Source organism: Aquarana catesbeiana, linkage group LG07 (assembly GCF_042186555.1).
Source record: "Aquarana catesbeiana isolate 2022-GZ linkage group LG07, ASM4218655v1, whole genome shotgun sequence".
NCBI lineage: Eukaryota > Metazoa > Chordata > Amphibia > Anura > Ranidae > Aquarana > Aquarana catesbeiana.
In genome coordinates, this window is record NC_133330.1 from 263791736 (window position 1) to 263806318 (window position 14583).

At 41.4% G+C, this 14583-nt stretch overlaps 1 protein-coding gene across 1 annotated transcript in view; it reads left to right on the forward strand.

Annotated features, from left to right (window-relative positions):
• The window catches only part of RGS5 (regulator of G protein signaling 5), a 266688-nt gene that overhangs the window by 182688 nt on the left and 69417 nt on the right, over positions 1–14583 (forward strand). Inside the window, exon 4 of the mRNA XM_073593280.1 lies at positions 12963–13129. Coding sequence (XP_073449381.1) covers positions 12963–13129 — 167 coding nt within the window. The remainder of the gene's footprint in view (positions 1–12962; positions 13130–14583) is intronic.

Below are 14583 nucleotides of genomic sequence, written 5' to 3' on the forward strand. Positions count from 1 at the left end.
ATACAAGATCACTGCATGTTGGCTGACTGCTCTCTAGTGTATATGGATAGCTTACCACTAACACAACTCCCACTGTCAGAAATGTGTATCTAACTAATGACACAATGATAAATTGCCCATGCCCAGTATACTAGTAAGAGAATCACAGTCCTGTAAACTACTTCTTACATGGATTGTAGGGGCTTGCACATCTATGGAGCAAACTATTTTTTACCTCTAGGCACACAGCTGAATACACAGTGATATATTTATTTAATGAGTAATTAAGCTATGTATATCAGCTCTGCTTCCAGTTGTCTGAGTGAATAACAAATCTGCACCATGAGTGGTCATCATGGTAAATCACAAGTATGACTCAGCAAATTTATGAAATGAATTCATCAAATCCTTAAATTTTTAAAATAGTTAAAAAATAGCATATGGATTTCTATTGTGTACTTGGTCGTTTGTCTGGAGTTCAGTTTAATACCTTTGTTCTAGAATAGGCCACAATAGAGACTAAAGACACAAGTCCAGGTTGCTCTTCTGAAGATTTACTTTTCTGCAATTGCAGTATATACATGCCTTCTGTTCCAGAGGCGGCTGTCAGCATTTCCCATAAGCAAGTTGTCATGCTTCCTGCTCTCTTCACTAAGCCCGGCAAAGGGGGAAACAGGATATCACAGCATTTCCCAGTAGTGTAAGACTGATTACATGGTAGCCTACAATACTGGGCCCTAGGCCTTTCTACGTTCTATGGGGCCGGACTAAAGGACTCTGTCCTTATCTCTTCTGGCTACAAGCCCAAACTCCATCTCTAGCTCAAGCACACCAATTTATAAGCTATGGAAGGCCATCACCTAGGGGTAGATCCAGGGAACTACTCCTCACTTTAAAACCCTGGAGCAAGTCTAAACCAAACTCTTCCGGTCACCTCCTTACAAGAGGACCTAACATGCTGATCCTACTGCTGGGAGAAAAAAGGTGGTGACACTGGAATCACACTAGAACCTCAAATTATGTGTGATGCTGCAGCAAGGGGGTTTATTTACTAAAGCTGGAGAGTGCAAAATTAGGCTCACTTCTGCATAGAAACCAATCAGCTTCCAGTTTTTATTTCCAAAGCTTAATTGAACAAGCTGAGGTTAGAAGCTGATTGGATACCATGCACAGCTGCACCAGATTTTGAGTGCACCAGTTTTAGTAAATCCCCCCCAATGTCTCCAACAAATGCTAAGGAAAATCAAGAAACCTCAACTTTAGTTTGTTGTGGTAAGTGAAGTTTGAGTTCCATCCAGTGACTGTCAGCCTGAGAAAGATGTTTTTAAATAATGTGCTGTATTTTTGCACTAAAAGTGTCAGACATCCATGTATTGGACTGCCTTTTCTAAAAGAGACCCAAGTGAGTCAATACTATGCCTAGGGACAAGGTAATCTCAAATAAGGCCCTATAGAGTGGAGGAACTGCCAGAAACACTCTACTGTTGGTACCATGTCGCCACCTTTGTACAGGTTTAGCCTCCTGTTTACTACACAGGTGCATTGTGTTTTAGTAGCCTAATGAGAGAAATATCTAAGAATCTTGAGAACAGGGCTACATGTACAATAAAACATTGTGTCTTTATAAAAAGAGATAGCTTCTCTATGCCAGCTATTTAGATAAAGTACTAAGGGGGAGTCCATAGAGCAATAAGTAGGGCTGAATTCTGTGCAAACAGGTATTCATATGAAATTTGGAGTTAGCATGTAGTGGGGTCAGTGCACTGGGCGTTTGTCCAGCTCTTCTGAACACCTTCAGCCTGACAGGAGAAAAGCAGCATCAAAAATGTGCCAAAAGGCATCTCAAGAGCCTGGGTGTTAATTCATTTCATTGTCCAGAATAATAATTTATTCTGGCCATTGAAATTAATTAATGCTCAAGAGCTAAATGAGGCTTGCGCTAACATGCGTTTAGACGTGTTTATACATGTTTAGATGCTTCAATCGATTTTTCTGCCAAAACGATGCTGCTTCTGAATGTCTTAGTGGTGGGGTTTTCAGCCTCTAAACGCCTCTGGGTCTAAATGTCTGTAACCGACTTTGTGTGCATGGAAACATAGGCTAACATTGAGTGGTGTTTAGAAGCAGAAAAAAAAATCAAATACTCCTAAAAGTGGCGCTTTTAATGCCCAGTGTACATGAAGCCTTTCCCAGAATAAATAATATTTTTAAGCTACAGCTTTTTTTCACAGGGTAAAGAATAGCGTCAAAATATGTTTTGTAAATGCACAAATACTTGTTAATTTTATCAGAAATTTAGGGTTGTCCTGTGGCCTGTGCAATTTCAAACAGACTATTTAATTTAGCTTTCCATGTTCCTATCATGGACACATTTAAGCCAGCCATAGACTAATCAAAAATCAGCTGGTTGAGCAGGAACCAGTTGAATTTCGATCCATCTATGGGCAGGCTGGTTGCTTTTTTTGCATTCAATCACTGCCGATGGCTATAGCTGATCATTGCATTCTGATGGTTGGGAAATCCTGCCAGAATACAATAGCGCAGTAGGAGGGATTCCCCCATCAACACTCATTGATGGGGGAATCGATCAATTTTCTTTTCTTAAAACTGTTGTTGAAGGAAAGGAAATTGCATAATGTATGGCCTGCCTAACTCCCTGTGCTATCAATAAAAATCCAGTGCGGGTGGTTGAGTAGTTTAACTAAAGACAATGGCCAGGGCTGATACCAGTTTGTACTTGCAGGGTCTTTAACTGCTTTCTGTCCACCCACCGTCAAAAGACGGTGGGGCGGTGCAGCTCTCGTTCTGGGATGCCGTTATATGACAGCTTCCCAGAACGGGGGGTGTGCAGTGCGGCGATCGTGGTCGCGCCATGTTGCTAGGACACGGCGTGACCCTGATCTCTGTAAAGAGCCACGGCTCTTTAACCATGTGATCGGCTGTGTCCAATGACAGCCAGTCACATGTAAACAAGGAGATGCCGGTAATCAGCTCTCCTCACCTCAAACTGACAGAGTGTGAGGCGAGGAGAGCCGATCAGTGGCATCTTCTCACGGGGGACATCTAGGGATCATCAGTGCCCTGATTACAATAAGTAAATACAGTGTCACAAAATAGTGCCCACCAATGCCAGCATATAGTGCCCACCAGTGGCAGCAATCAGTGCCCACCACTGCCCACAAGTGCCACCAATCAGTGTCCATTAGCGATGTCAGTCAGGGCTGGCAATCAGTGCTGCCTATCAGTGCTGCCCATCAATGCCCATCACAGTTGTCGATCAATGCCCATCAGTGTTGCCCATCAGTGCCACCCATCAGTGCCTATCTGTACCACCTATCCTTGCCCCCTATCAGTGCCCACCAGTGCCGCCTATCAGTGCCCACCAGTGCCACCTATCAGTGCCCATCAATGCCACCCAACAGCGGCCATCAGTGCAGTCTATCAGAGCTCATCAGTGCCACACATCAGTGCCACCTATCAGTGCCCATAAGTGTGGCATATTAGTGCCTCCTCATCAGTGCCACCTCATCAGTGCCCATAAGTGCTGTCTCATCAGTGCCCATAAGTACCACCTCATCAATGCCCACCAGTTCAGTCTATCAGACCCATCAGTGCCGCCTTATCAGGACACATCAGTGAAAGTGAAAAATTACTTTTTACAGTTACAAAATTTACTGACAGAAAAAAAGTAAACTTTTTTTTTCAAAATGTTTGGTCTTTTTTTGTAGAAAATAAAAAACCCAGCAGTTATTTAATACCACCAAAATAAAGCTCTATTTGTGTGTAGAAAATGATAAAAAATTTGTTTGGGTACAGTGTAGCATGACCGCGCAATTGTCATTCAAAGTGTGACAGTGCTGAAAGCTGAAAAATGGCCTGGGCAGGAAGGGGGTGTAAGTGCCTGGTAGGCAAGTGGTTAAAGGGATAAAACATGGGAAAATATGCATGTATTCTAGAAATGTACTGCATAAGAGGTTTAGACAGTGTGCCATTCACATGTCAAAGCAATATACAGTGGGGACGGAAAGTATTCAGAGCCCCTTAAATTTTTCACTCTTTGTTATATTGCAGCCATTTGCTAAAATCATTTAAGTTCATTTTTTTCCTCATTAATGTACACACAGCACCCCATATTGACAGAAAAACACAGAATTGTTGAAATTTTTGCAGATTTATTAAAAAAGAAAAACTGAAATATCACAAGGTCCTAAGTATTCAAACCTTTTGCTCAGTATTTATTAGAAGCACCCTTTTGATCTAATACAGCCATGAGTCTTTTTGGGAAAGATGCAACAAGTTTTTCACGCCTGGATTTAGGAATCCTCTGCCATTCCTCCTTGCAGATCCTCTCCAGTTCTGTCAGGTTGGATGGTAAACGTTGGTGGACAGCCATTTTTAGGTCTCTCCAGAGATGCTCAATTGGGTTTAAGTCAGGGCACTGGCTGGGCCATTCAAGAACAGTCACGGAGTTGTTGTGAAGCCACTCCTTCGTTATTTTAGCTGTGTGCTTAGGGTCATTATCTTGTTGGAAGGTAAACCTTCGGCCCAGTCTGAGGTCCTGAGCACTCTGGAGAAAGTTTTCGTCCAGGATATCCCTGTACTTGGCCGCATTCATCTTTCCCTCGATTGCAACTAGTCGTCCTGTTCCTGCAGCTGAAAAACACCCCCACAGCATAATGCTGCCACCACCATGCTTCACTGTTGGGACTGTATTGGACAGGTGATGAGCAGTGCCTGGTTTTCTCCACACATACCGCTTAGAATTAAGGCCAAAAAGTTCTATCTTGGTCTCATCAGACCAGAGAATCTTATTTTTCACCATCCTGGAGTCCTTCAGGTGTTTTTTAGCAAACTCCATATGGGCTTTCATGTGTCATGTACTGAGGAGAGGCTTCCGTCGGGCCACTCTGCCATAAAGCCCCGACTGGTGGAGGGCTGCAGTGATTGCACTTTCTCCCATCTCCCGACTGCATCCCTGGAGCTCAGCCACGGTGATCTTTGGGTTCTTCTTTACCTCTCTCACCAAGGCTCTTCTCCCCAGATAGCTCAGTTTGGCCAGATGGCCAGCCCTAGGAAGGGTTCTGGTTGTCCCAAACGTCTTACATTTAAGGATTATGGAGGCCACTGTGCTCTTAGGAACCTTAAGTGCAGCATAAATTTTTTGTAACCATGGCCAGATCTGTGTCTTGCCACAATTCTGTCTCTGAGCTCTTCAGGCAGTTCCTTTGACCTCATGATTCTCATTTGCTCTGACATGCACTGTGAGCTGTAAGGTCTTATATAGACAGGTGTGTGGCTTTCCTAATCAAGTCCAATCAGTACAATCAAACACAGCTGGACTCAAATGAAGGTGTTGAACCATCTCAAGGATGATCAGAAGAATTGGACAGCACCTGAGTTAAATATATGAGTGTCACAGCAAAGGGTCTGAATACTTAGGACCATATGATATTTCAGTTTTTCTTTTTTAATAAATCTGCAAACATGTCAACAATTCTGTGTTTTTCTGTCAATATGGGGTGCTGTGTGTACATTAATAAGGAAAAAAAATAACTTAAATTATTTTAGCAAATGGCTGCAATATAACAAAGAGTGAAAAATTTAAGGGGGTCTGAATACTTTCCGTCCCCACTGTATATATATGATGTATTTCCCAACTTTCAAAAGTCCCAAATCAGTTTTTTCATAAATCAAAGTTTCACAAATACAAAACTGAACTTTATTAGCCATCCTTTCATGTTGTCTTGAAAAACATAATTTGCATAACGAGCTACTCTAGGCCTATAATCAACATTCTTGTTTATATGTGTAGTGAGTAGTCTGGAGCTAAAAAGTACTTTGAAGTGGAACTATACTGTAGACTTAAAAAAAATGCTGGTAGGTAGGATTTTTTTGCAGAAGACATATACTTTGAGACATACACAGTGCTGTACACTTAGCTGTATGTTCTCGGCATCCCTCATTGCCGGGATAAATTCCCACATGCATGTGTGCGATCATCCCAGCCCAGCCAATCAAGATGGCTATACCTGGAAGAAGACCATGAAAAGATGCCAGCACTAGCATGGGAGCGGGGGGAAGTGAGTATAGTTCTCCTTCAAGAGATGGGCAAGTGCAGCTTGCTTTCAGTTGCATTCAGCTTGGAGATCAATTTAAGATGCTTCAGAGATAATTCAGAGTTTATTGATGGGTGTATTTGACCTAACATTGATCTCCGTATCACCTTTTTCCAAGCTGCATCAACCTGCTTTTGTATTCCCTCAGATTTGTTTGAGGAAAGAATCAGTTCTGACGATAGTGCTTGTTATGACTGTATATGGCTTTTATCACAGCATAAATGGCTTGTAACTGTGCTTGTAACTAGTGATGAAGTCAATGGGAGCCGAATGTTGAAAAACAGTAATGGGCATTTTTTAGGCTAACAGTCAATGAATTGTCAATTAAATGGCATGGGGTTGCTGGGCATTGCCTTGGGGAACATGCACCAAAGTAAATCAAATGTTGTAAAAAAACTAAATTTGGCGTAAAAAGCCCACAGCCCCTGGGTCAGGATTGTGAGAACAGGCCCCTGTCTTAATCAACATAGGGGCAAAATGCTTTGCCCGGGGGGGGGGGGGGTGAAGGGTTTTGCCTGATATGGTTCAAGAGAGAAGGAGGTGCACCCTCGCCCCCCACTTTTCTGGCCTGCCTGGCTGCATACTCAGATAAGAGTCTTGTGTGGATTTTTGGGATTCCTTGTGCTTTTTTATTGTATGGGGTTTCCCCTTAAAAGACAATATCAGACCTGAAGGGCCTGCTTTGAATTATGGAACAACCCCAGCACTACTTGTTTTAAAACTACTCCCAGCTCCTTTGTTTATATGGCTGGAGATTCCCTTCATCTTTACCAGACCATTATCCTAGATGAGGGTCTGATATAAATGTTGTGTAAAGCTTTTCCCATAATTTATACTTGGCCTGTCAAGAGGTTGCAGCTTGGCAGGCCAGGAAAGGGGAGAATATGAACATGCAGCCCCCATTCCTGAACTATACCAGACCACATGCCCTCAACATGGGAAGCCTTTTTACCTGCCTGTGGCTGTGGGGGTCTGCAGGTGGGGGGCTTATTGACATCTGGAAGCCCTTTGAACAATAAGGGGCACTCGGACAATGGCTTCCCATATGTGAATAAGTGAGGTGCACATAGTACCCCTACCCCTTCACAAAAAAGTTAAAATTAAATAAACACAAAAGCACAGTTTCTGACAAGTCCTTTATTACAAAAAAGTCCCACAATGTATGTTTAAATCAATCGTGATGCCTGTCTCCCATTGAAAGAAAAAACCTTAACACAAAAAACTCCACTCACCGAATAACCTAACCTGTTCCTTAAACAGTCATTGGCAATATAAGAGAAGAGGGTATAATCATATTTGGTCAATGTTATATGTGGCCATATTAAGGCAATGATATCACCCCCTATCCTTGCACCCTTGTTTGCGCAGCTGGGGATTCCCAGCCTCCAGAGGGAATGTGCCAGGTAATGTCAGCAGTTAATAAAGATGCGGCGGGTGCAGGCGCCTGTTGCTTTCTTAGCAACTGTTGACAGCAGGAAGCTGTCATGTTCATCTATACTGAACATGCTAAATGTTTGGGCAAACATCTAAACACTAGAATGGAATAACACATGTGTATGAGCTACTGGTGCTGCACATGTGTATGAGCTACTGGTGCTGCATACCCCAGAATGTTATACAAAATGGAAGAATTCCCTCATGGGGTTTTTTAGCAGCCAAAAAATATTCAAAATTGTTAATTAAAATTCTTTTATTTTATCAAAAAGCAATTGACAATTTTATGAAAGTTGTAAAAAATTAGCTCTGGCATTTACATAAAAAAACTTGTTACATAAGAAACTCGTTATTTGCATTTTACAGCAATGTGGTCTTCCACGTGATAACCCTATGCGTTTCGACTCTTCTAATTATGGTCTTCTTCAAGGGGGCTTTTTTATTATTCTATGCAAGGAAAAAGAAATATTTTTTCATGTTTTAGTCATCATTTTATATTTTACCATTATATTTAAATACACGCAATAGTGTGTATTTACCAATTATGATGATGGAGAAGAAAAAGACATGTCCTGTAGCCAGAAGTTTCTTTAAAATCTACTTTCGGTGATCCTAGAACCATTAATGTGTCGTCTCCGCTCTCCCTGGGACAGACCCCACCTTCAAAAAACTTTCAGGAGACCACTTTTATGGACCTCCAAGGGGATGAAAAGAGGAGCAAGCAAGCACATGTAGTATATTATGGCAGCCTTAGTATTTTCCTTCCACTTCACAATTATGTACCATTTTGTGTTGGTCTATCACATAAAATCTCAATAAAATACATTTACGTTCGTGACAAAATGTGGAAAATTTCAAGGGGTATGAATACTTTTTAAAGGCACTGTAGCTACTTGTAAAAGTGCTTGTGGCAGAGCCTGGGACGGGGTTTGCTATCACTGCATAGGTGCTTTGTAGCAATGCTTGTAATAGTGTTTGTTATTTAGGAAATGTGCAGGAGGTATAGCATGAGTTAATGGGGGAGGGAATAGTAAGGAATGTTCTAATGGCAACCAAACCCTCAGTGAGGACAGACTCAAGTGCCTTGAAAAAGCATGCATTTTGTACAACCAACATTTGCCAGCTTGGTGTATTTTAATTGTTTTAATCCCTTGGAATTTTTGACTAAATAAAAAAGAGTGATATGATGTGAGTGCCCTGCACTGTGTTTTCATGGATTGGTGGGGGATTTTGTATAGCAGCGGCTGACAGGTATTAAACTGTAAATATACGTCTTTACCTTGAAATTAAATACCAGAGTTGTGCCAGCAGCTAGCTGCTATAACCCTGGTATCATTATTTACAGCAGGTGGCCTGCTATTAGATAAAAGTGGTCTCTTTTTTACTTTTAAAGGGCCATGGGAGAGGTGCCCCCCACCCTCCTGCCACTTCCTGGTGTTTTCCGAGCTTGCCGTACCCGTCGGTAACCCGGGAAACCATTCGGTGCGGCCAATCATCAGGTAGGAAGCCGGGTGAGGGCAGGATAGTCCCCACTCTGCTCTATGTCCTTGGAGGACTGGAGCGACGTCTGACGTCACTTCTCCCTCTCTGTGCCTTAAAGGGATGGGTTTTTTTCCCCTCTTAAAAGCAAAATGTCCTTTTTTTTTGCTTTTAAAGGTAAATGGGAGATCAGAGGTCTTTTTAACCACAGATCTCTCAATAAAGAGAACCTGCCATGCTTATTTCTTTCACAAGGGATGTTAACATTCCTTGTAATAGGAATTAAAGTGATAAAAAAATTATTTAAAGGGGCAGTGTAAAAAGAAAAAATGAAAATAAATAAGAAAAAAAAGATTTTAAAGCACCCCGTCCCTCTGAGCTTGCGCGCAGAAGAGAACGCATACATAAGTCGTGCCCACATATGTAAATGGTGTAGCACTAGACCTCCTCTGTAACTCTAAATAGGTAACCTAAAATTTTTTAAAGCTTCGCCTATAGAAAGCAAGAGTCACTACTAGCCCACATTACAATAATACCCAAAGAGGGAAAAGATAAAGCCATCTGCTCTAACTACAGGCCCATAGCCTTATTGAACACGGATACGAAGATCTATGCAAAAATCCTGGCAATGAGATTGAAAAAATTGATACCAATGTGGGTGGATCCAGACAAAACAGGGTTTTTGCCTGGTGGAGAGGGCAGAGATAATAGCATAAAAACAGTGTTAATGTTGCGAAAGGGGAAAAATAGGGGATCCCCAGAACTACTCCTGTCAATCGATGTGGAAAAAGTGTTTGACAGGGTAGACTGGGGATTCATGATGGATACACTTCAACACCTAGGACTTGGACCTAAAATTATGCGATGGATTAAAAACCTGTATAATCGGCCAACAGTAATAGTTAGTCAATGGGAAGCTGTCACCGTCTTTTGAAATGTATAATGGAACGAGACAGGGGTGCCCACTCTCCTACGTACTGTCAATGGAACCCTTCCTTGCGACCTTAAGGAATAATGAAGACATAGGAGGGGCGAGAGTGGGGGAAGAGGAACATAAAATTGTGGTGTAAGTGGATGACATACTGATGTATGTAACCAAACCAAGGGTGACATTGCCAAATATAATCAAAGAGATAAAAAAAATATGGTGAACTCTCGAATTTTAAAATAAACCCCATCAAAACAGAAATATTAAATATAGGAGCAGAAAAAAACGAAGAGCTCGCACTACTAAAGGGAATTCCCATTCACATGGGTAAGAAGACAATTGCCATATTTAGGAATCAAACTGACATCTACCGCCAAGAAGTTATATCTGGTAAATTACATCCCATTACTGAATGAAATCAAAAGGAGAATTAAAGAAGGGCTCACTGCAATCTATATCATGGATAGAAAGGATAAATATGTTTAAAATGGTGATCCTCCCAAAAATATTATATAAATTCAAAATGCTACCAATAGCTATACCACAGAGTTTTTTCAGAATAATAAAAACAAAAATGATAAAATATATTTGGCAAAAGAAAAAACCGAGACATTACACTTTGAGGCACATGACTTGACTACAAATGTATTTAAAATATGGGATACACTATATCGACAAAAAAATTGGGTATATAATTCACCACTAGGGATGAGCTGAACAACCCCCGGTTCGGTTCGCATCCAGAACATGCAAAAAATTTGTTTGAACACGCGAACACCATTAAAGTCTATGGGACACGAACATGAATAATCAAAAGTGCTAATTTTAAAGGCTTATATGCAAATTATTGTCATAAAAAGTGTTTGGGGACCTGGCTCTTGCCCCAGGGGACATGTATCAATGCAAAAAAAGTTTTAAAAATGGACATTTTTCTGGGAGCAGTGTCTTTAATAATGCTTAAAGTGAAACAATAAAAGTGTAATATTTCTTTAAATTTCGTACCTGGGGGGTGTCTATAGTATGCCTGTAAAGTAACATGTTTCCCGTGTTTAGAACAGTCTGAGAGCAAAATGACAACAAAAAGTCATTTAAAACTACTCGCGGCTATAATGAATTGTCGGTCCCGGAAATAAACATAAAAGTAATTGAAAAAAATGGCATGGGATTCCCTAACAAGGGAACCCTGAACCAAAATTAAAAAAAAAAAAATGCGTGGGGGTCCCCCCAAATTCCATACCAGGCCCTTCAGGTCTGGTATGACGATAAAGGGGAACCCCATGCCAATTTTTTTTTTAAAATGGCGTGGAGGTCCCCCCAAAAATCCATACCAGACCCTTATCCCAGCACGCAACCTGGCAGGCCGCAGGAAAAGAGGGGGGACGAGAGAGCGCCCCCCCTCCTGAAACGTACCAGGCCACATGCCCTCAACATTAGGAGGTAGTCCCCCAAAGCACCTTGTCCCCATGTTAATGGGGAGAAGGGCCTCATCCCCACAACCCTTGTCCAGGGGTTGTGGGGGTCTGCGGGCGGGGGGCTTATCAGAATCTGGAAGCCCCCTTTAACAAGGGGACCCCCAGATCCCGCCCCCCCATGTGATCTGGTAATGTGGTACAAATGTACCCCTACCATTTCACAAAAAAAGTTTTAAAAATGGTAAAAAAGACAATAGACGGTTTTTGACAATTCCTTTATTAATGTCTTCTTTTTTCCCCGCTTCTTCTTCCATCTTCTTCTGGTCTTCCTTTGGTTTTCTTCTTCTTCCTCTATCTTGTTCTTCCCCCGCTTCTTCCTCTATCTTCCTCTGCTTCTTCCTCCGGTCTTCTCCTCCGGCATCTTCCTCCAGTCTTCTCATTCGGCATCTTCCTCCGGCTTCTTTCCCGCTTCGACCTCCGCCTCAATAGGATGCTCCCGCTGTGTGATGCTTCTGTTCTTGTGACAGCTCTTATATAACTGAGGGCGGGGCCACCCGGTGACCACGCCCCCTCTGACGCACGGGGACATCCCTATGCCTTCCCCCTTGGTGTCAGGGGGGTGGGGTCTCCCTTTTATGTAAACGGATGACCCCGCCCCCTCTGACACCAGGAGAAAGCCATAGGGAAATCTCCGTGTGTCAGAGGGGGGTGGGGTCACCAGGTGGCATCGCCCTCAATTATATAAGAGCTGTCACAATAACAGAAGCATCACACAGCGGGAGACTGTTGGGTTAACTTTACTGTTTTGTTTTTTTTTTTAAATTAATTAAAGCGTATTTTTTTAATGCATTTGAAAGACCGCTGCACAAATACAGTGTGACAAAAAATATTGCAATGACTGCCATTTTATTCTCTAGGGTCTCTGCTAAAAAAAATATATAATGTTTGGGGGTTCTAAGTCATTTTCTAGCAAAAAAATACAGATTTTTTACTTGTAAACAACAAATGGCAGAAAAAGGCCTAGGCTTTAAGTGGTTAAGGAGGCGACCCAGTGAGCCAAGCTGTCTGTCATAGCCGACTCAAAATTGTACATGTGCATGTGTACAGACCTGTTCAGCTGTAATGTTAGAATTTAGTTGGGCAGCTGGGGCAGTAAAACCGTTTTTACCACCTCCTGTGTCGCTGTAAGGGAACCTGAGGGATATTGACATTACAGGCCTCTGAAAATGATGCAGTTTTGATCTTCATATTTAGTTTGGGTTAAAGTATTAAAGCCTGTGGACCAGCATAACAGTCAGTTAACTGGCACTCCAGAAGGATTTTTCCCAAGAAGAAAAAATGATAGCCTGTATGAGGTCTATGTACAATGGGATGTGTGCCCACAGATAGTACAATAGGATGGTTAATAGCTCGGCTTTAATCCCGAGAGCTTATAGGAATGATTGCACATTTTATCCCCTTTATCTGTAGTGACCCTCTAGACTGGCAGTATGGTTTAATCTGGTGGTATAAGAAGAATGATTTCTGGTGTTGTTGCTGTTGAAATTCTTTGAGCCACTTTAGATTCTGTTGGAAACAGCATGGTATCATCATATTATTTTTCTTTTTGTATAGATGGACTTTCTGCATTCCAAAGCTTTCTGAAGATGGAATTCAGCGAGGAGAATGTTGAATTCTGGATTGCTTGTGAGGAGTTTAAGAAGATCAAGTCTCCAACTAAAATGGCTCTGAAAGCCAAGAAAATCTATGAAGAATTCATCCAGACTGAGGCTCCAAGAGAGGTAACTGAAACTGCATGGACAATGCCTTGAAACATATAGAAACTTGCAGACATCTATTACATAAATACATATATATTTTGGTCCCTAAATCCGTAAATAAAATAACATATAACTTATAAAAATGTAAAATAGAGTCACAGGTTCAGTATCTTTATCAATATACAAATATGTTATACTGTAATGAGTATGCAGATATCCCATTGCCAAATGGCACTAATCCAAGAACCTAATCATGGGGCACGGTAGCTCGTAAGCTTAGTAATGGGATAGTTGGGATCTGGGTCATAACAGTATGTGTATAATTGTATAATGTGTATAAAAGGTGTGAGATATAAATATATATATATATATATATATATATATATATATATATATATAGTGTGTATGTGTATATATATATATATATATATATATATATATATATATATATATATATATATATACAGTGTGTATGTGTGTATATATATATATATATATATATATATATATATATATATATTGTTGTTGTTCAGTCGTTGTCGTTTAGTCGTATCCGACTCTTCGTGACCTCATGGATCATAGCGTGCCAGGGTTTTCTGTTCTCCACTGCCTCCCAGAGCTTGCTTAATTTCATGTACATTGTTTTGATGATAATGAACATGAAATTAAGCAAGCCTGGCGCGTTATGGACCATGAGGTCACGAAGAGTCGGACACGACTAAACGACTGAACAATAACAACACAATATATATGTATAATACTCTGCAAAAGATTTAGGCTCGGTTCACACCTAAAATGGCTGTGAGTCGCACAGGAATGCTGTGTGTCCCTATTCTCCATTTCAGGGACGAATCAGGGCCAAATCTTTGCCTGAATTCAGCCCTGAAACTGAGCCAAAGATGAACAGCATTTCTGTGCAGTGCGCTCCGCAGCCGCCCCAGGGATATGTAAACCGGCTCCACAGAAAGACGGTCACATTCCCTCCACCAAGGAGTAAAAGAAGGAATAAAAATAGAGAATACATGGAAGGGAGGAACAAAGAAAAAGAGAGAGAAAGAATAAGAGAAAGAACAAGAAAGATGTCTAGTGAGAGGGATGGGGGAAAAAAAACAAGAAATTGGGATAGCAAGAGATAAAAAGGAAAGAAATGAGAACAAAGAGAAAGAGTGGTACACCCTAACATGTACCATAAGGGATTTTAATACTGTACGAATGGAAGGGACTCAAAGAGTGCTAAATGTCCGTGAGTTAGGGGCGCAAATTACTTGTCTTGCTTTGGATGCTGACAACTAGGGATGAGCTTCGAGTTCGAGTCGAACTCATGCTTGACTCGAACATTGGCTGTTCGCAAGTTCGCCGAACAGCAAACAATTTGGGGTGTTCGCAGCAAATTCGAATGCCGCGGAACACCCTTTAAAAGTCTATGGGAGAAATCAAAAGTGCTAAATTTAAAGGCTTATATGCAAGTTATTGTC